This window comes from Cinclus cinclus, chromosome 18 (genome assembly GCF_963662255.1).
Source record: "Cinclus cinclus chromosome 18, bCinCin1.1, whole genome shotgun sequence".
Classification (NCBI taxonomy): Eukaryota; Metazoa; Chordata; class Aves; order Passeriformes; family Cinclidae; genus Cinclus; species Cinclus cinclus.
In genome coordinates, this window is record NC_085063.1 from 10,733,115 (window position 1) to 10,755,915 (window position 22,801).

General features: G+C 45.4%; 1 protein-coding gene across 1 annotated transcript; it reads left to right on the forward strand.

The window, feature by feature from the left end:
- The first annotated feature begins 1,747 nt into the window (after positions 1-1,747).
- On the forward strand, positions 1,748-20,904 carry CABLES2 (Cdk5 and Abl enzyme substrate 2). Its single transcript, XM_062505313.1, has 9 exons — positions 1,748-2,253; positions 14,098-14,190; positions 14,932-15,009; positions 16,424-16,532; positions 17,081-17,246; positions 17,950-18,053; positions 18,436-18,542; positions 19,853-20,057; positions 20,471-20,904. Exons 1-9 carry the CDS (start codon positions 1,748-1,750, stop codon positions 20,609-20,611), a joined length of 1,509 nt encoding a protein of 502 aa, XP_062361297.1. The 3' UTR covers positions 20,612-20,904.
- Positions 20,905-22,801: the final 1,897 nt, after the last annotated feature.

The following is a 22,801-nucleotide window of genomic DNA, read 5'->3' on the forward strand; positions in this document are numbered from 1 at the left end:
CTTGCCAGCAGGAAGGATTTTAATTCCTTTTATCCCAAACTATTTTTTCCACAGCTGTGATATGAAATGCCAAATAATTTAGGCTCAAAATCTGACCTATATTGAACAGTATAAGATGCTGAGCATGTTCTTGGGATTTGAAGGGCAGATTTTTTGTAGGACTTTTAATGGAAGCCTACAAGAAAACATTGGCTTACATCTCTGTTATTACTATTATTATTATTATTATTATTATTATATAATAGTATAAGACATGTTGATGGCCTACTTGCAACAACATACAGAAAAGGTTCTTATGAAACAGCCATATGAAAAGACACAGAGCCTGTATGTGTTACCCTGTATAGGGTAGTTTCAAAACCTTCCTTTTACTCAGTGCTCATATTTCAGGCCATATAATCACACATCAGCTTGATTGCTGGTGTAGTCTGCAAACAAAATTAAGAGTTGCTATGTGGCTTCTTTAAGCCTATTTGGCAAAGGCATTCACCACTCTAAGGGTCCAGTGTTGCAAATAAAGTAATTGCAACTTTTAATTGCAAATATATCAAACGGCAAATTTGGTCTGTACTTTAAAATATGTACTGTGTGGGCAAAATCCTGCTTAGGAGCACAAGCTGCTTCAGGGCATGAGAGGTGGGAAGCAGGGGAAGGCTTCATTTAGGTTTCAGAGGAACACAGAGACCACCAGCACCCACACACTGCTGTTCTCAGCTCCAAAGGCTTCATCATGCCCAGCACAGCTCCCAGACCTCCCCTCCCAGGCCCAACAGCACAAACACTGTCAGTGCACATCAGTGTCCTCTGAGGAGAGGAAAGGGCAGAGCTTTCCACCTTGGCAGGCGGTCAGAGCATCATCCCGGGATGTGACAGACATGGGTTCAAGTGCCTGAGGGGAAATATTTATCCCGTGCAGTATAAACACACCAGTCCGGGAAGCAACGTATTGCACAGAGATGCCTTAAGTCACTTTGTGGAGATAAATACTAAGTTTATGTCCTCCCAGCCCCGGGTCCGCCTTGCCCATATACGGCCCAGGATCAGCACTGCCTTGGCTTTGCTTCAGGAGCTGGAAGCGTGGGGATCCATCCCTCGGCACGGGCTCCGGGGCTGCTGGTGAGCCTCAGGGCAGTGCACGGGGGTCTGCGCGCTCGGGCTCAGCGGATTGGGGTCCCTGCAAGCCAGACTCCCGGCTCGAGGCCGCTGGGACGGAGCAAGAGCATCGACCACCTCCATCCGCTTTTACAGGAGCGCTCTGACGTGCTCAGACGCCTGCGATGGGTTTACCAGATGCGTCCTCCTGCCTCCAGGAAGGCCAGCACCTCTGGGGAACAGGCGGCCACCAGAGCTACTGACGGTTTGGGTGGAGAAGTTTTTAAAAAGTAACACAAAGAGACCCGGTGGGTGATCGTGCGCGGATAGAGGGGGTGTTTGCGTGGGGACACGGTGGGCTCGGGGCAGCTAAGCAGGGAAGTCGCCGAGGGAGGAAAGGGCCAGGCCGGGCAGGCTCGGGGGCGCCGCGGCCGCCCCAGCCCCGCGGGGCTCCCGGCGCTGCCCCCGCCGGCGGCGCCAGGACCCGGCACGGCCCCGCGGCCCGGGGGCGGGGCCTCGCTCGGGGCAGCCAATGGGCGCGGGGCCGCAGCCGGGCTCATTTGCATTCGAGCGCGACGCAGCCAATGGGAGCGCGAGCCGCCGGCCGCGCTGCGCTCCAGCCGCCCCGCCCGGGCGGCCGCGGCTCATTCGGAGAATGGCTGCGGCCGCGGCGTGCGGCTCCCCGCCTCCCCGCCCGCCCCGCGAGCAGCCGCCGCCGCGCAAGCGGGGCGACTCCCGGCGGCGGCAGGCCGCCCTCTTCTTCCTCAACAACATCTCCCTGGACGGGCGGCCGCCCTGTCCGCCCGCCGAGAAGCCGCCGCTGCCCGCCGGCCCGGGCGACGGGGAGGAGGCGGCGGCGGCGGAGCCGGCCGGAGCCCCCCCGCGCCTGCTGCCCCCGCCGCCCGTATGCCAGCCGCCTCCCGCCCTGCTGCTGCCCGGCGTGCCCGCGCTCGCCGCCGCCGGAGCCAAGGGGGATGCGGACCCCGCCCGCGGGGGCATCTTCCTGCCGCAGCTGCTGCTGGGCGGCCCGCTGTGCCCGCCGCCCCCGGCGCCGCCCGCCCTGCCGGGGATGCTGGCGGCCAAGCCGGGCGCCCCGGGGCTGCTGAGCCCCACGCAGAGCGCGGCGGGCGGCGGCTTCGCGCTGGAGGCGCAGCGGCAGAGGTGAGTGAGGGGGACGGGGCTCGCCGGGCCAGCCCACACCCCCCGCCCCCGCCGCGCTGACCCCGCGGGGCGTGGGAAGCGCCGGGACCCCCCGCGGGCCTGGGAAGAGCTGGACTTTCCCAGGGCCCTCGGCCGGCCGGCGGCTGCGGGAGGGGGGAGCGGGGCATGGGAAACCGGTGCCCCTGGGGTGAACGGCCGTGGGAGGCGGCGCCGGCCCCGCGGTGGCCCCGGGAGGGAGCACCTGGCCCGGCCAGAGGTGCGCGGGGATCCGGCCGGGGAGCGCCGCCTCGGCAGCGCCGCTCGGGCCCGAGTACGCGGAGGATGCTCCGGCCGGCGCAGCGGTGGATGAGGGGGTTCTGCGGAGGGGATCTCTCGCTGAGGCTCTGCCTGCAGGTCTGCGGTACCCTGAACCCTGCCTTCTGCTTTTTCCCAGCCCAGTTTCTGCATTTCTCTGTTTCCAGACGAAGCTGTCAGGGTCACTGCTAGGCAGGACGCTTCCTCCGTGCGCCGGTACCACTGCTGGTGTGCCTTCTCCTGCTCTGTGCTGCTTGTCTCTGCAACTGTGCATTAATGAATGCTTGTGCACAGGGAGCTTGGAGTCAGCCTCGGGGGAGGATGCTCTGGCCTTCAGAGTAGGATTACCATTGCATTTCTAAGGCACTTCTGTCTGGCTGAAAGTGTTGGTTTTCTAATCGACTGGAAGGCAAGTTCGTGCTCAGATCTTGGGGATTCGAGCTGTGAAAGAACTCTTTTCAGGCCGTTTTTTGCATAAACAGCTCTGTAAAGTGAGCTGGCCCTCTGAGCCCGCAGATAGGCAGCAGTATCAAAGGCTTTAAGTCTCCGTGGTCTTTACAGTGGCTTCGAGAGCTTTGTTGCTGAGCTGAAATAGAGATGTTGTCAGTTCTTTAAAGCTGGGGAGCTTGCTAATGCAGTTGATGGGTATCCCCATTCAGTTTGCATTGTCACAGTGGAGATGTCCTGTGTATCCCCAGCTTGGGGGTTCAGGTGAATTTGAAGAGAAATAGCTGTTTGTCAGCGATGTGGGGGGAGGTCCTTATGTGTTGCCCCTCCTGGGGTGTTTTCCTCTTATTATTATTTACCACTCATGGCTTTTCTTGTCATGGAAGAGACGTTTCCCTCCTTGTTTGCTGGAGAAATTAAAGCTGTTGCTGCAGGCTGGGTGCCCTGTATTGTGCAGTTGTGTACCTCTTGTTGAGCAGAAGAGCCTGGAGTGAGGGTGTTGCTGTGGAACAGTCCCTACTCCTGGTCCACAAAAGCCAGCACAGGAGGTGCTGTGTGACTTAATTTCATCGCTTTAATACTGTAGGCAAAGCTCTCGAGGGCGAGTTTTGCATTAAGAGTTTTAAAGCACAGTTCCCTTTGTGGATATGGCTTTTGGTGTGCCTGTGCGTATGGAGTTCAGGAGTGATGATCCATCCCATGCCAAGTCAATAGGACGCTAAGAAAATATTCCTAGGATCTTCTCATTTAATGTCTTTCCTGCCTCTTTCTCTGGCATCAGGTTTGAGCTGTTCCGCTACAGTAATTCTAATCAATCTGGCTGAAAAGAATGATGAATCAGAAATAAAAGGTAGAGAGAAATGCAAGAGGCAGTCAAGGGAATCAAAAGGCTTCTGTCTGAGTAATGGCAAAATAAACCATGATTTTTTTGCTTGGAAGATTTGCCTGGAAGGGTATATTTTATTGATCAGTTTGCATACTACTTGTGAGGGTGATTTGGAGTGATTTTGGAGTTCATCTGGTTTTCATCTTGAAAGAAAAAGAGTATCCGCAGAAACCATCAGGTAGAAGAAGATCCACATCTTTACATGGACACACACATGTTCTGACAAAAGGACAGTTTTGGGCTGCCTGTGGAGATGTGTTAGACCCAATGTACCTCATCCCAGTCACATTGGGCACAGGAGTGGGTGAAGTGGAAGTGAAGTATCCCTCTATAATGACAGTTTCACTGTCAGCTTACAGGGTGAGGAGCTTAACCACTTTGTATTTCACTGGACAGTTTCATGCTTTGGTCTGTGACAGAATATCTCTCCATGCCCACTGAGCAGAGTCATCTCTTGTTGCAAATACATGAGGAATGATGGAGGGAATTGCGGGAGGAATGTCCTTCAGGACAGTGGTGTTTTTACTCCTTCCCCTTCTGTGTTGGGTGAGAGGTTTGCAAACTACAATTCCAAAGTCAGCAATTACAAAGGGGATCTTCTTTTATTGGGACTTGAGAATCTCCAAATTGTTTTGCCATGCAGCAGTGTTGCTATTCCAGCTCATCAACTCCCTGCATCAATGCAGAGGTACAGGTGAGTGAAGGAGGAGGTGGAATCTGCGCTGCCATCCTGGACTTTTAATTCTTGGTGCCCACTTTAGGCAGCTGTTATCTTCAGAGTCCTTTTTGAGTCACTGTCAAGAGCTGCTTTGAATTTTCTTCAGATGCATGAGGATCACTGGCTGCAGGCTCTCCGGTCTCAACTCTGTGTTCAGTGACCAGTCTTGTGCCATGTGTGGGAATTTCATCCTGCTGGGGCTTGCCTTGATCCTTGGAGATCTCTATCTGCTATCAGTATCTCTATCTACTGACAGTATCATCGGGCAGAGTTTTATTACAAAACTTGATCTTGTCTGACTTGATTGAGAGGTTGATACCGGCCAGTGTGGCTCAGGGCAGGGCATGACAGCACCTCTGCTCCAGTTGGGGGTTAGTTATTTATCAGTAACAGGCAGGATCTGCAGTACAGCCCAGGGAATGAGAGATCTGCTCACCTGATGTAACCTGGAATTCCTCCAAAGCTGTCAGGTCCTTTGGGATGGAAACTTAGCAGAGGAGGCACCGTTCAAATCTGGATGCTCAGTTTTGTTGTGGCTGAGCATTATAAACTTAATGACTTTAACCTTCCACTTCCATTTTCCTAAGGAATCTTCTGTTTACCGGATTTTAAATTACAATGTTGTGTTGTACCAGCTTGCCTGATCTGCTTGTCATCCCTCTTCCCTTCTCCTTTTCCATCTTGCTCTGTTCTTTTGTTCTTTCAAAGAACGAGCCTCACTGAAAGCAGTGGAGGGAGGCAGCAAACAGGGAACAGATCGGCATTCACAGATTTGTAATGAATTTCTGCAGCTGGGTCTAAAACTGGCAGAGCTTTCTGGGAAGCACTGATAGCAGAGAGCCCTGGAAATAGCCAGGTTATGAAAGCAGGGAAATGGAAACAACACCCCTGAATGTCAATGCTTGTTGTGCTTCTGAGGTTTCATTATAGTGTAATGTAAAAGCAGCTGGTTTTGCCATAATTTGCTGCATTTTGCTGGGCCTAAGAATAAACACAGAGACTAAATTATTTGTGACTGATGCTTTAATGTCCTTGGAGTTCAGTGGTCAGGGAGCTGAACTGAGTGTTTGTGATAGCTCAGTCATTTCTGATTTATCAGCAAATTTAGGTCATTTTGAAAGTGGGAGTTTAAACAGTAGATGATAACAGCTACACTTTGGACCTGCTCTGCTTTTGAGTGTTAATTGGATGCTAGATTGCTGACATAGGTGTGATCAGATTAGTTCAGAGGGTGGAACAGCAGAAATGCTTCATCAGGAATTTATACTTAGGGTGCTTAATGTGTTTTGTCCTACTGTCAGTTTAGCTTCTGGTGTCATTTCAAGAAATATAAATATTTTTATTAAAACTCCTCTGCTAATAAACAGATATTGTTGAGATGGATGAGATAAAAAGTCTTAGTTTAAACTTGCAACCTAATTTGGAATAAGTTGGGCACATGGTGCTTTTCAGAAAGCAGCAAGCTCTTTCAAAGATGGCAGGCTTTGACCTTTCAGAGGTGAACAGTAGACTGGGAAGTGCTGCTTGAGGCTGAAAATGAGCATATTTTAAATCTGAACTTCATTTAAAAGTCAGCTGAAATGTTAAGGATGCAGTCTCCTCCCCAGGTTGCTTCAGCAGATTTCTCTCACATGCAGGTGAATTACATGTGTCCAATATTAACAGTTTTATAGCTGCCTGTAGACCTTCTCTGCCAGGTATATTAAGCAGAAGTAGTAAGCTGTATGCCTGGCATGAAACTTGGAGATCAGAGCATCCAAGTCCTTGTATCCTGTGCACTCCTGTGAATAGGTCTGGGTCAGGCAATCCGAGACACTTCCAACACCACGGTTATTTGACCTCTTCAATTTAGATAGTCCAGAGGCTTTAAAGTGTCTTTGCTCTTTAGGCAGGAGTAGTCTGTGCACAATTAACTGTACTTGCAGCTGGTTTTACCTGTGGATGGACTCTGTAGCTTTTCAGTGATGATGCAGGAGGCCTGGCAGTGGATTTTGGGATGCTGCAGGTTTTATGATTCCAGCTCAAAGCTCCTCTCTGCAGGAGGTGATGGGGGTGGTCAGAATGATGTTGTCTTACTTTAAGTCAAGGATTCATCAGCCAAGAATGAAAATGCTACTAAATTGAACATGAAAAACAGAATAACTTAATTTTGGGAATCCCATTCAGCCCTCCAGTGAGCGAGTCCTGTAGGAGTGTTACAGTATAATATATTAAAAGTAATTATTTATTTATATGTAGTATATCAAATACATAGTATATTAAATACTGCGTTCTCCTGTTTTCCGTCTGTCAGCCAGTTAAAGCTGTGAGGCTGTCAGGCTGAGGAAGCTTGAAGATATTTTTGAGCCTTCTTTTGAAGGTTGTTCTGAAGGTGTCTGGTTCTGTAGTTGGAGTTTTAAACATGCACAATGAAATTTGGGCTCTTCAGTGAGCACAAAGTACTGTTGATAGAGCAGGTGACTGCAGATGGAGGGTGCTCAGCTAAAGCCACTCAGCCAACCCAGTTCTTCAGACAGAGCTCCAGACTCCTGACCTTTGGTTTATAGCTGTTGTGTATTTAACCTACTGTAATTGGACTTCACCTGGAATTACTGTAACCTAGTAATAGGAATTTACCTATTCCCTGAAAAGGTATTAAAGGATGAACCTTCATCTGGCCCTCTGTTTCACAAGACATACCAAGCCCTTAAAACTCAGAGCTTGCTGTCAGCTGTCCCAGGTGCTGTGGCTGTGGTCCTGGGAGCTCTTCTCCAGGGAATGTTCCTCTTGTGCCAGCCCTTGCTTAGGTGGTGGTACCCAAGACCTGCCTCAGAGCTGGGTAGCTGATTAATTTTGGAGTCCCCATGGCATGGGCTGAACTGCTGCTGGTCAGGGCTGCTTGCTCAACAGCAAGGACAGATTTGCATTTGTTCTGTTGTGGTTGCTGCAGTTTAAGCATAAAACTTTGCCCTGGTGAAGCTACAACCTCTTGACTGTGCATTGAAGGGGATGACTGATGCAATGGGGAAAACCAGGTGCCCATAGAAACACTGTGGGATCTCTCTCTAAACTTGCTTTGATTTGGTTTCCTCCAGTGACCAGTTTGATTCCCTCCTTGCCAGTTAAGAGCTTCTCTCTTTTTTCTTTTTCCTTCTTCCTTTATTTTTCAGTTTGGGAGTTTATTGTGCTGAAGGCTTTTATTTAGCAAGGCACATGATGAAATGTCAGCATCATCTCTCAGTGAAGTGCATGAATATTTCTAGCATAATGCCCACAAGTGTCATCAAGGACACACTTTGCATTTCACGTGCCTCTTTTGGTCAGCAGTTGTTCAGTGCTGAGTAAGCAGAGCACAAAGGACAGGGGCCAGCCTGGTTGGTGGACTACAAACACCTCCAGAAACTGGGAGAAATTTGAAGAAATGCTGGTGGTGTTCTGGCCAGCACATGCAGTCTGCTTTGAGAGAAGCAGCAGGGATTTTAGGAGTGAGCTTTAGGCGAGGGCCGTGGGCACAGCAAACCTTACATCTGGTTTGGTGGTTCTGTTGCAACAGCTGGGCTTTCACAATACTTACTGGAAGGCATTATTTTCTGCTTGCATTGTCTAAACACTCTGAGCACCAAAACAATGTGATTTATGAAACTCAATGAATATAAAGCTCATTCTCTATTTGGTCTTAATCATATGTGGTTGTGAATCAGCAATGAAGTAGCAGCTGCTGTGAAGATTATCTAATTTCTTTCCTTGTTAGTATTTAAAACTCTCCAGGCTTAGTGAGCTTCCCACTTACTCAGCCTCCACCTTCATTCAAATTATACTTCATTTCTGTTCATTCTCATCTGTTCCACAGGCTTTGTGACACATTCTTCCCTTGCATGTGGCTTTACTGGTGTAGGAGGAGTGCAGGATTTTCTTCTGGCTGTTTGGGACCAGCGGGAAAGCCCCTGGTGCCCTTTCAATTTTGCAAACAAACCTTGAGTAGGAACACAAAGGTAAAGGAATTAGGCTTCCTCCTTCATCCTGGGCTCTCACAGAGGGGCCTGCTCTGTAGCCTAAAAGTACTTTTCGTACTCATGTGGTTGATTTCAGTTTACCCTTTAAAATTAAGACTACTGGATGAATAAGTTAAACTAGCCCTGCTGTGAGATTTGTGTTTATTCTCTGACAGGCTGGTACTTAAATGTCAGAAAGAGCTCCTGGGATGGTGGCCTGCAATCCAAATGCACGTCTGTGGTGCCATAAAGCAGCAAGTAGCTGACTTTGTGAAGAAGCAGCACTGAGCTGTACACTTACTGTTGGTGATGCAAAGTGTCTTTCTTCTCTGCCACTGCCTCTCGAGGAACATCTGAGCTGAAATCATCCACCCATGAAAATGGCCTGCTCGGTGCTGGGCACTTCATGGCACAGATCCTTCATGAAGTCATTTGTTTTACCAAAGATGTGGTTTTGATGTGATTCAGTGTAAATGCAGTCTCAGGCTTCTTTTGGCTTTAATTACTGAAAACTTGTTGCTACCAGTGAGCTGTACTCAAATCTGCTTTTGAGCAGGAAACTCATTAGTGTGAGCGCCGAGGGTGGTGAGGCACAGGGCACTGATAGCAGAACAGGGATGCTCCCACTCACACACTCTGGGATGCAAGCCTGAACTCAGTGAATGTCTCCTGGGCTGCAAAAGAAATGGCAGCTGCTAAAAAGTAATCTTAAATATGAGGAGTAGCTTTTGTAATCCCTCCAATGCCTGCATTTTACCTAGTGAAGCCCAAGCACAATTCCTATGTGTTTGTTGTCTTGCCCGTAAGGAATAAAAACAATACAGCTTAATCTTTAAAATAAGTCTTGGAAAAACAAAGCTGACAGGTATATCTTCCTGTTGTAAACAGGATTTGGGATCTGGATTTCTTGTGCAAATTACCTTTGACAGTTGTTTCTAAGCTAGTGCTTCCAAAGGCCAATAAATTATTTTTTGTCCTTGTTATATTAATAACTCAGCCTCTTGGCAGATGGGATCATACAGAGGCCTGTAAAGGACATCACAAAGGGACATCATATTAAAATAAAACTCAAGTGAGAAACAGGAAACCAAATTCTATTAGGCCCTAATTTTGCACAGTAATTAAAAATCCTTGACCTCCCCCATTCCACTCATCTATTAGCAGTACGGATGGCTAAAGAGCAACAGAGGATATTGGCCTGCTGCTAATTTTAGCCCAGTGCCTGGGGTGTGTGGCTGTGTGTGCATGCAGCATCAGCTGGGCTATGGATGCAGCTCCATTGGAAACAAATCAGCACTGCTGGACCCCTTGGAGGGGGGCTTGGGCCATGTCCAGCTTTGGCAGCATCTTTGAATGCTCCTGTTGCAGGGCTTGGTGATCTGGAGGTGATGAGAACAAGAGATCCCAGTGTAAGATGAACTTGGGGTGCTGTGCTGGTTGAACTCTGGCTGTGTGGTGGGCTCAGAGTGCAGCCCTGTGCCTGAGAGGGATGGGGGTTAATCAGGATGGGGGAGAGACACTGTGAGGTTTTAGAAACTTCCAGTTTCACCTTTCAGGAGGCGAGCTGGTCTGTGCACCTGCTGTGGCAGAAATGCAGGGACCAGAAGGGCAAAAGGGAGAGAAGCTTCAAAGTGGCCAAATGGCAGCTGCACACAGGCTTAATAAAGACCACTGGCCACTGTCAGGCCCAGTACTGGGAGTTAAGGCCTAGCTTTAAGAGGTTAAAATGAGGTTCGTGAGGGCTGTTTGTTGCAGAACCTGTGAGTGGGGAGTGCCTAGAGCACTGTTAGTGGAGCAGGAGTGGATGAGGGTTGTCTGTGCTTGGAGCCACATCTGACAGCACAGGGTCAGCGTCTCTTGCATTCAGTACCTGCTGAAGAATGGTCAGCTTGCACACTTCCAACTGCAGGAACACCCCAAAGCTTTACCCTTGTCCTCCTGGGTGGCTGCAGGTAGCCCAGTGTGGGTGGGAAGAGGGAGAAAACTCTTGGCAAGCCAGCAGAAAGGTCAGTGTTCTCTAATCTGGAGCAGTGACTTAACAAGCTTTCTTCTTTCCATTCATGAAACAGGACATGTAGGGATTATCATTGCTATACATAGATTGCTCTTAGCTGTGTCCTGTCCTGCTGGGAACACTTAAGAGCTGTGTCAGGCTCAGGGCTGGGGATCCCACTGCTGCTTATCCCATGTCCAGCCTCTGCAGAGGGTTTCAGTGGGACCCTGGCAGGACCAGAAGAGGACTACTCTAAAGCTGCAAGCACTCAAACATTGAGTTTCCTCAGTGGGAGATCCATCAGAAATAGTAAACAGTGTGGGCTGGCTACCACTTCCCAGGGCAAGAGTCAAAACGTAGCTCTGAAGACAATTTGTTGAGTTTTTTTCTCAGCACAAGTGTTTTTTGTGGGCTTTTTTAGAGTGCGTGTTTAGCTGGTTGGGGATTTGGCAGCAGTGTTGGATTGTGTGAGCCTGTGTGTGCACATGGAGATAAGGAGCCAAGGCGTAATCCAGAATTCCTCTACTTGATAGCCCCTTATCTCTGGGCATATGCTCTGTGTGTTTTTGCTCTTGATGAGTCCCCTCGAGGTTCTGGCTCTATAAACTCAGTTGCTGTTTTTAATGCTCTGGGAGTGTCCTGCTTTGGCCTTTATTGGCTCCTGAAATAAAAGGCTGGGAAGTACCCAAAAATGAGTTCCTGGTCAGGGACATACAAGCACCCAAACCCTCTATAGCTTGTCAGAGCAATGGCTGGTGCTGGCAAACAGATATGTTTGAACTTTCTGTTGGAATTACAGCCTGCTCCATTGAACCCATGAATATTTTAATATTGGGTATTTCATTTTCTAATTGCCAGGTCACACATGGGTAAGGCTTTATAACTCACCATATGTAGAGATGTTGGTATTCTTAGTATTTAGGTTGCTTTCAGCAATAAACACTGTATAAACCACTTAAAATCCTTCAAATTCCATGGACAATACCAAGAAGTGTTATCCTAGGTGAAGCTGCTTAGCTTTAGGATAGGTGACTTGACTTTTTTTGTCACCCAAGTTAGCAGTCACTGAAGTGACCCAGTGTGGCCTGTTGAGCAAGTGTGAGTTGGCTGCGTGAGAAGAGCACTCAAACTAACAACAAAATATGTGTTGTGTGCATAGCTATCTGTCTATCTATCTATAAGTGCAGACTACTCAAAAAGTATCAAATTTTGCTGCATTCTCCAAGTACTGCACCAGGGACTCAGAACATGTTGAGGGTGCTTTGTTGCTGTAAAGTGTTGGATTTGTCTTACAGACTGTTTCAGGGACTCTGGATTAGTGAGAATTCTTTACATACACCCCGTTTTGAGATTTGAAGGAGAGTGTCTGGCTGAGTGTCAGGGATTCCTCCAAGGTGACAGCTTCGCTGAGGGCAGAAATTATTTACAAGTGTAGCTAAAAATGAAGTTTCCTGTTGGCAGAGTGGGGATGAGTCATTGTGGTTTTGAGTCAAGGGGTGGGATCGTCCCTTCGCTGCAGCAGGGTTTTACTTCCAGATCTGCCCTCGGTTCAGGTGTTTGTCACTCTTGTCCCTGTTACTGAGAAAACAAGGGGGTATTCAGAAGGTGTAACGCCCTGGATAAGTCTCCACCGTGGAGTTAGGAGTGGGGGTCTAGCCATTGCTCTCCCAATCCATCCTGTTTCTCACACCAAGCATCCTTTTACAGAACTGTGTGCTTTTTTTGTACCAGTGCCCACTGGCATTAGCTGTGTTTTTCCTCTGCTTGCCATACACAGCATCTTTCTGTCTCCAGCCAGCCAGGTCTCCCCTGGGAGGGGAGGAAGACTGTGGATGTTACCAACTGCATTAGAGCCAGGAGGTTTGCAGTTACTTCCTCATTTCATGAAGGGTTTTTTGTTGAATTTTAAATGCCTGATTAGACTGGAGAACCAAGGAAATGTGAAAGTGTTAAACATTCCTATGCCATTCTTGCTGAAAAGCAGCAAACCAGTAATAATTTTAAAACCAAAGTGCAGGTGGAGGGTGTTGAAACTGTGCCAGGAATGTTCTCCAGTTGCACCTTAATGGCTGTGGATTTGTAGGAGGCAGTCTCTAGCAATACTGAAGGTGTTAGTCCTGTGGGAAGGTTTGCCTCCCTTGTGTTTGCAGAAAGGGACACTAATTTTTCATCCTCCTACCTGTTTGAGTTCTGAGCTTCACTTCCTTTTAAGACTGCCTGAACAGTGCAGCTGAGAGTCTGCTGCAGCTTGAAGTTTGACTTCTATTTTTTTTTTTTGCCAGTAGCTGGTCTTGTCCAACCAGAGTCCTGCAACTTTTGTCTCATGTGCTGCTTCTTCATTGGCTTCCATGGCAGCATTGCCCATTAGTTGAGGTCCTATGTCACTTGAATACACATGGCTTGTGCTAAAAGTGTAGCACAATGCATGCTTAAACAAAGGCAGAAAATATAGACTCTGATAGTTGTAGTGTCAGCATTTTGTTGGTGGAGTGCATTGTTCCTATGGAAATTTCAGTCAGAGTTGCACAATTCATTTGTAAATCTCTACCAACAAAGGCTTGACTTGGACAATAGTAATGCATCTTCCTTTGGCAAAGTCAATTTTTTTTTTCTTGAACGTAATATCCTATTACTGTTACACTAACTCACATGAGCCCTAGTATTATTCTTGCATCTTCCATTCTGGGACTTCACATGGGTGCCAAGTACTTTTTGCTTCCTCTAATAACCCTCTCTATTGTTTCTCAGAGAGATCTGTCAGTTTTATTGAGCTGCAGTCACAGACTCTCAGTCTGCTGACTCCTGCAGCTGGAGACAGCTGTTGTGAATGGAGAATGCACACAGATGTTTGGTCATCATACAGATACACCTGTATCTGAACTTAAATTGATAGAAAATTATTTATTCCCCTGCCTTGATGGGGGGATCTTTTTCTGACGTTCTTGTCAGGTTTTTCTCATTTTTTCCAAATGAGTATTGGGGGGCTTTTTAGGTGTTTAACTTACAGGTAGGCATTCTTCTGTGTGGCAGATAATGAATGGTCTTGTTGATGAAGTTGGTATAAATATGTATTTCAAGGGTCCTAGAGGGGGAGACAAGTTCTTGGCCTTTTAAGGAATTTTAAACTCTTAGTTAAGCCCTCTTGCAACAAAACAAAACCTCCAGAAAGCCTGCCATACATCTGAAGATCTCATAGATCTGTTGCAGTTCATAAACTCGGAGGCCATGAACTAATACTGTTCACTCTTCGTGGTGTTGTACATTTTGCAGAAGGCGTTTTATCTCCCAGCGCTGCTCTCTAGACTTTTTAGAAGACATAGTGGAATATGCCAGTGTACGAAGGTACTTGTTTTCAAAAGCAGCATTAACCTCAGCTCGTTGCATGCAGTCCTCTCCTCCCTCCACCCTCTTCCACGCCAATATTTGAGGTCCTGCATGCTAGTGCTGCCATCTGATCATACAACTGGCATGAATTTTTCTCAGCACACTTAACATATTTGGCTTTTTTTGTTTGTTTTTCTTTTTATCGTTGCAGAACCAAGCATATATCTGGGTCTCCAAGACACAGAAGTTTGAAGAAGATGCACTTCATCAAGAACATGAGGCAGTATGACACCAAGAACAGCAGGTAACTTGTGGAGATCAAGGTTCCCCCTGTACTTATGTGCAATAGGAAGCATCCTCCAGTTCCACACAGTAAGACATTTAATATCAGTGAGAATTAGAAGATGCTTCTGGGGCTTTGTTAGTTTTATCCAGACTTGTATCAAAGGTGGTAGGTGCTCATATCTGCTACATTTTGCAGCAATACACTGATGATTCTGCCATCATCTAGGAGGTTAAGTCATTCTCACTTTTCTTATTTCTCTCACTTTCCTTATCTCTGGCATACAGAGAGATCAGAGCTGAGGAGGATTTAAGGAGAATGGCTTGGTTTAGCCAAATTCTTGGCTCAGGGTTGCTGAGCAGAAGAGAAAGGGAGGCTGCCTTTATGTTTATTATTTTAAAAAGTGTCAGGTTTCATATAAATAAACACAGAATATTATCTATATCTTTTCACAAGGTTTATGTAAAAATTATATAAATAAAGATATATATTTAAGGACTACGATCTCCTTTGAGAAGCTCCCAAGGTGATGGCAGATCCTAAGATGATTTGAGATTTGACAGAGAGCCCCAAGGACCTGCAGGGTCAACGTGAAACCTCTGCTCTTCTGCTGCTTTCTGAAAACCTTAAATCCATAGCAGTATCTATGACTTCCAGAACAAGATAAGGATAAGGAGAGCCTTGTGTTATTATCTCATAAAAAGCTGCTTTGTAATTTCTGGATCTAATTTCATGTCCTGATCTTTCCCCATCTGCTTACAGGATAGTGTTAATCTGTGCTAAACGAACACTGTGTGTGGCATTTTCTATCCTACCTTACGGGGAGGGCTTACGGATCAGGTGAGTCTCTTCAACTGCTGTGTGAAATGTCTGCTCTGTTGTTTCAATAGACCTTCTGAAATGAGTGTGGTTGGTGTAGGTCTCCTGTTCTTAAGCAGGTGAACCTATTTAACCTGCCATTCATGTGTAAAGGCAAGAACTTGCTGCCAGAGCAGTAAAACCACATGGTTGAAGTGTTCATTCAAACTCCAAGAGAAAAAGGTGGAAAAAGTAGACTTTCCTTCCAGTGTTTATTCACATTTTAAAGCACTCCAGTCCTGGGAAATCAACTTTGAACAGATAATGTGATTGAGTGCTGTGTAGGTTTTCTATAAAGTGGTCAGAAATTAACTGATTTTAGAGCCACAAGTGATGGTGTCAGCAAAAAAGCACAGAGAGTTTCAGGGAAAGGTGCTCTTCCTTTCAGTGGAAATCCTCAAGGTTTTATAGTGAATTTACACCTAAATAAATTGAAGATGCTCTTCCCTTTCTCAGCTTTAAGCCGTGAATGTCACTATTTGCAACCTAAGAAAAGCAGAAACAGTTTGGACTGATTCATGCTGCACTTAGTGTTTGGACTACATTTTTGATTATTTGTATGATTATTTATGAGAAACAAAACCTGCAAACTGGATTTCTCTGTATCTTTCTTCAGTGCCTTGTGAAGTTTGTCCATTCTGTGAAGGTCTGTTATCTACAAATATACCATAGAAAACACTAATTCTGTTCTGGGAAAACAATTGTGTTGTCACTTCTGTCCTGTCCCTAACTTATGGACAAAGGAAACGGATGCTTAGTGGTGGGAATTGTATTGTATGCAAATACATGCCATAAAAATAGTTGATGGGAAAATATTCTCCCACATAATAGAAAGGCAGCAAGGTCACTGGAGCTATTTCAGAGCAGTTCTGAGCACTGTGCTGTTCTGCTTGCAAGCTGGCAAGGCAGTTCTTCACTTGAAAACTTTTTTGTATTGGAATATTGGTGACAAAGCCTCGTGCTGCCATCGCTGACACAGAGATCTGCAGCATCATTCTTAACTTGGGCTTTTGTGCACAGGGCTTGCAAATTTGCACTTGAAGGGCAGGTTTCTAATCCTGGAAAACAAGTAATGTAAATCATGTTTGCTGTTATGTGTTGGAGCGTTAGAGGGTTGAGAATGGTATGGTCTTGTGCAGAAAGATCATATTAAAACCAGTTTACTTTAAATAGGTAGATTGGTAGATTTGTGTAAAAGTGAAATGAAATCTGATTCTTGGGTTAATGAATATCTCCACATTTTGAAAAGAGTAGTTAAAAACTAATGCTCTCCTGGAGGTGGCAGTGAGGGGTTGGCTCATTTCCACACAGAACTGACTTGGTGGTGTTGGTTGGTGTTTAACATGGGAAGCTGGGCTTGCATTTTGTGACAGTGCTCTTTCCTACCTGCATTTAGTGATCTGAAAATGGAAGGACAGAAACAGCGACATCCTTCTGGGGGAGTTTCAGTATCTACTGAGATGGTTCTTGGACTGGAAGGAGTAGAGCTGGGTGCTGATGGCAAGGTAAGGACATTTATTTTTTCACCCTGGGACCATTTCATGCTGGGACAAATCAATTTATGCCGTGCTTTGCTATCCATTATGTGTGAGCTGTGGCTTTTAGAGCAGTGGAAGTTTAGACCTATAGTTTGAAACTGTGGCTTGTGATAATGCTTCTTCTGAGGAGGCTGCTGAAGCTTGTGATCACTTCTGTCTCTTTCTGGAGAACTGAGTTGACTTTGCTATCTTGAGTTAACATGTGAGTGAGGTTTTGATAGAAATATGGATGAAATTCATACTGCTTTAGTTAAGTTTATAATACCAGAATTTTACTTGTGATTCTCGCCTTTTCTTTGCCATCCCACCACATCTTCTACAGCACTTCATTTTAAAGTTGTGGAAACAAGGCACACCTCAGCCAACTTTTCCCTTCTTCCTGTCTCACAGTTCCAAGGTCCCCACTCCCAAATCCACACTCAAGATGACCCTGATTTGGAAAATCTTAGATATCTGGAAATAAGCTTTTCAGTAAATTTCCCCCCATAACCACTACAACTTTCTGGTTTTTTCAGGTTGTGTCCTATGCAAAATTCTTGTACCCGACCAATGCTCTGGTTGTTCGTAAAGCTGACGCCTACGGTGCTGTTCCCCCCTGTCGAGCCAGTGCTCCACGGAGTCTTCCTGGATCAAGATACAAACCTGTGACAGCAAAAACCATACCAGCAGGGACAGACATTGGTAAGGACAGGAGCCAGCTCTGTCATCACTCATGCACGCAGCAGAAAAGGCAGAGATTTGTCTGAGACATCCACAAGTGGTCAGTGTGTTATTGGGCTGGAGATGCTGCAGCTCATCAGTGCAGTGCAAGTGATGAGCCTTAGGACTGAGGCTTCCACAAACTCCTTACATCTTCCATATATCTGGCCTAGTTCTGTTTATGCCATTCAAAAGGCACAAAGCTTTTCCTTGGGAATGTAAAGTTTTATATTACTCACCAAGAAACATCTGGTGTACGTGGATCCAGGTGGTTCTCCTTGCCTTCTAGCACAGTAACAATGTATAAGCCAGAGTTTGTGCCAAGAATCCCTTCTCTTGTGTAAAAGAGCAAAGCTGACAACTCTACTGTCTGTTAGACTACAGGCAAAAGAATCCAGTCTTGGGCAGTTGCTTTCTGAGTACATTTGTAGATGCAAACTCATTTTGCACTAAGTCTAAAATGGTGCACGTGTGTATGTGGTGGGGAGTTTGTGTGGTTTATTTAATCATTCTAATTTGTGACTGGTGCATCATGAAATGCAAATGTGTGCCTGTAGCTGCAGTTTGCCTGATCTGTAAGATCTGCCAACACTTAACATTTGCCATTTGAAAACTTTTTATGGAGGAAACAGGGAATTTAAAGCTCTTTATCTGGTGGTCCAATGTGCTTTCCTCATTCCCTCAGGAAGTGAAGCTGGAGAAGCTGCAGAGTATGATCCAGATCTTCTGGATGATCCTCAGTGGCCCTGTGGAAAACATAAACGTGTTCTCATCTTTGCCTCTTACATGGTGAGTGACTGGCATACCAGAACAGAGGACAGACTCCCTGGCAGATCCTCCTTTAAAGAGATTTTTGAGGAAGAAAAATTCCTCTAGGAAGAAAAAGTGGTTGTTCTGATAATTGATCAGGCAAAGTACAAACAGTTGAGTTTGTACAGTGAGCTTGTCAAGGGCAAACCTGACACCTGTCTTCATGTTGTCATTTACTTCTTGTAACCATTTGCTTACTGTTTTTTTAAAGACTTTGTCTATAGTTGGGATTCAACTTCGGCACATTTCAGAAATGTTAAATTGTGAATAATAAAACTCAAGTTTGCATTAGTGTTTTTGGAAGAGTTGTTTGGCTGTCAGTCCTGTTCACAAATGATAAATTTTGATTCTTGCCTTTCAGACTACAGTCATAGAGTATGTGAAACCCTCAGACCTTAAAAAGGATATGAATGAAACGTTTAGAGAGAAGTTCCCTCATATCAAGTTGACACTGAGCAAAATTAGGAGGTAAGAAATAAGCTTTGAATAGCAAGAACATCATCCACACTGTCTGAGGCTGCACTTGTATGGAGCAAATACTAAATCTATTAATAGCATATATGATTAAACACTAATCTCCTGTTGTCAGTGGAGCTGACTGTAGGATGACAGCCCTGTACTGGAATGTTTAGGATGTTACCCTTTCTTTACCTGAGAAAGGGTAACAGTTGGTTTTCAAAGTTCCACCTAAAGGGTTTTGTTTCATCAACTGTGGTGTACTAACACTAGGAGCCAATTAACAGTGGAGTAGCATTAGCTTTGAAACAAACACTTGTAACCTGATTGCTTGGCTGCAGTGCAATCCCACTCCAACTGGATTGGCTTTCTGGGCCCTCTGGCTATTTTTGCCTTTCAATTACCAGACTCACTGATGACCACAGACTCTAACAAGATTGTAGGATAAAAAGTGTTAGATCTGGGAAGACTTGGTAAAGAAAAGCTTTTTGTGAAGTCCACACAAATTTCTCATCCTTGAGTAAATGCATCTGGTCACTCCTCCCCAAGATGGACTGTTGCACCTTCAGAGAGCTGTAATCTTGCTGGTGTTACAGAGAGATTAATGCAATCAGAGTCTGTTGAAATAGCCAGCTTGAACACAATTCTGCTGAGTCACCAGGGCCATGTGTAGCTCAGCTCTGGGGGAAGCTTTGCTTGGGCAGTCTGTTCTGCCCGAGTCCTGCACGCTCCTCTTCACAGCATTTCAGAGCAGTGTGTTTGTGCAGAGATCATGCAGGTATAGTGTGGATGGCAGCCCTGAGAGGAGCCATCCACCTCCAAGCCTGCTAAATGCTGAGGTGAAGGGCTGGCTGTGGGAAGTGTGGAAAGCAGGCTGCCCTCCCCTCACACCTGGCTCTTACACAAGGTGTGTGCTAGACAGATCTCTACGCAGCAGCTGCTGTCATCTGCAGGGCTCTGATGTGGTTTTCTGTAGGTCAGAGTGGTTCACTCTTATGATATGAATCCCAAACCAGTTTGGGAGCCCAGAAGGAATCCTACAGCAATAGCCTGTGTGTCAGTGAGGCAGCTAAGCTCTGGTGCTTATGGGCAGATGAGAAATTGTTCTACTACAGTGCCTGTTGTCAGGCAGGTGAAATCAGTTTGTGCATCAACACCAGCTTGCTGCCAGCTGTGCTTTTCCACTCTAGGATAATACTTGTCATGGTTTTCCAAATAGGAGTCTTGCCCATGTGCTCCTCTGAGTTGCTGTGCTGCAGTATTTCTACAGCATTTAATAAAATCTGTCATGTCTGGGGGGGGGTCTTTTCTCCTATTCCCAGTTTAAAGAGAGAGATGAGAAACCTGAGTGAGGAGTGCAGTCTGGAGCCGGTGACTGTCTCCATGGCTTATGTTTACTTTGAGAAGCTCGTCCTCCAAGGCAAACTCAACAAACAGAACCGCAAACTGTGTGCTGGTGCTTGTGTTCTGCTCGCAGCCAAGATCAGCAGTGACCTCAGGAAACACGAAGTGAAACACCTAATAGATGTAAGTTCTGTGAGCCTCGTTCCAGCTGTTGTCAGAACCTCCTCCCTAGCTCATAGGCAAAGATTAAATGCAAGGTTTTCAGTGGCACGGAACACCAGCTCTTTCAGCCAGTTTTACGTCTCATTAGGGCTCTTCCTCTGTTTTTTTTTTTTTAATTCATTAAAACTATCTGTCTGGTACAGGCTAGTGTCTTACTGATCCTACAGTAAAGTTATTTTTGCACTTGCATATGGTTTGCCAGAGAAGCAGTAACTGTTGTGTGGGTGTCACAGCTGAACTGATGAGCTGGTTTTGATTCTGAAGATACAGCTCAGGCCGTGTGTCACTGACTTAATCTAACAATGCCTTGAAATCACCTGGATTAACTGATTCTTTCCCCCCTCCTTTGTTTTGTTTTGTTACCACTGTCATAGAAACTAGAGGAGAGATTCAGATTCAACAGAAGGGATCTCATCGGTTTCGAATTCACCGTACTCGTAGCTTTGGAACTGGCTCTGTATCTCCCAGAAAACCAAGTTTTACCTCATTACAGACGGCTCACACAACAGTCTTAACCAAAGCTCCATCCCAGCTGGCATCCAGCCGTGCTGGGATCCCATCCCAGGATGCTGTGGTGGAGGTGCCACTGGCTTCAGCTCGTTGGGAAGGCTGCAGGGTGTTGGGAACTGTTGAGGTCTATGGACACAGATGCCAAATCTGGGGATGGTACGAGAAGAGTTACTGAACTTTTGTTTTCTTTTGGACATTTAAAGCACAAATATTCACCAGTCAGCTGTCATGGCTGCTTATTATTCCTTATTTATCTTCCTGGTTTTACTAAAACTGTTCTTCCTTATGAAGAATACTATGGTATTGGTTCTTTTCCTTTTGTTTTATTTTAAGCCTTTATTGTATTCCTTGAAACTGAAGGAACATCACTTCCATTCCAGTGCATCATAAAATTCAGATGTTTCTAAGAACCTTCTTACATTTTTACATTTATGAAATGCATACTTTTATTTTTTTAAAGATGTGCCTAAAACTGGCTGGTCTGGTACCAGTGCTTTTTAAGTTAGTTCTGTTATTTAGTGGGGAATCCTGAATTTGTATAGCCATTTATTCTTTACCTGCATTGGCCTTGCATACAAGGAAAACAATTCCAGTATATCTGCACTAATAATATACAGGGCATCTATTCTATGATCTTAAGTAGTGAGATTGAAATTACTCCATTTTGGTATATTTACTATAAATAACTTCAAAATACACATTGTACTTTAGATGGAAAAGCATTTTGAGAACCTGTCATGAAGTACCACACGTTGAGTGAGGTAGCTGGGAAGTGACTGCCGTCCTAATTCACTCTTGAGTGGAAGATGAGCACTTGACTAAGAGCAATTTGCTGTCAAATATTTCATTTAGGGGTTTTATTTGTTTCACTGTTCCATAGCCTGAAATAAGCACCTTTTTTTAGGATGACTGTATTATAGATGGTGTTATCTGAGCAAATATGAAGCCGGTAGAGTTACTGCTGCCAACTGAAACCAATGAAACAAAGCATGCTCAGTATTTAAAATGCTACTTTTTTTACTCTCTGTTCTTCCAAGCATTGCATCACTGTGATGGTCCTCATAAAACTGGCATGTCTTGCACATCTGAACAGCCACTACTGGCTGGTGCCCAGCAGCTCTGTAGTGAATACACAGAGCTCAAATAACTTCTCTGCCCATTGGCTATTTCTTCCTTTATTTTTACAGTATTCAGGTTGGGAATGAATTCTTGATTATATGTGGAACCTTCTGTGGTATTGGCTCTTGGGTTTATTTTCTGAAGCAATATTATGATACAAGTTACTGGGTCCATTTGCAAGGAACAAAAGTGATACTTGGTTATTCCAACTGAGAAAGTTGTAATTTTAAGTTTGACTGGTAAACTACCAGACCTCATGCTGAGGCCAGGGACTTGCTATCTAATATGTAAAGTAATGTAAATTCCTGTTCCTTGTATTAAATGCTGGTTGTAGTCAAAACCAAAGCTGAATCTTTGCTCTTCAGCTGTCTTTTGATTGAAGCTAATTTGGCTTCATTAGAATTGCAGCAAACTTTACTGGAACCCCTTCCTCTCTGAGTGGGGCTCAAAGTGTATTTATCATATATAATTACAGTGACTATCAAACCTTTTGTAACTGTGTTCAGCTGTACGTAGCTTCAAATTACTTGTGTAAAATTTAATATGCTTGTGATTTCTCTAACACAGAAGGACTTCCAAGTCTCCAGAAGTGAGATGGTAGCTAATAGCTTAGACAATAAGCTTGCCAGTGATCTTCCAAAGGTTTAAAAAAATTGCCTACTGGTTAAACTTTCTACTGAATATAACTGTCCTTGCATGCCGAAATAGTGATGTACGAAACATCTAGTGTGTAATGAGCCTTCAAATTAACAAACAGTGGTGCAGACAGCTGAGGTGGTCCACCACTCCCCAAGGCATTGTGGAGTGAACAGAGGTACCACAGAAATTTCTCACAGAACATGTCTTTCTCTGGGAACTTTTTTATTTAGTGTATAAAGACTTTTCTGTAACAACATTAACTTTCTTTTCTCACCATCTAAGGGAACAAAATGCACTTTGGTTTGCAACACTTTGCAGTCTTTATTCAGTGGAAGTTTGTCTAGTTCAAGTGGCCATTTGGGCTGTAATTATACTCCCAGAATCTCTGAGTTTACGTCATAAAACCGGCAAGCTTTTGTTTACTTCCAGGAGAACAA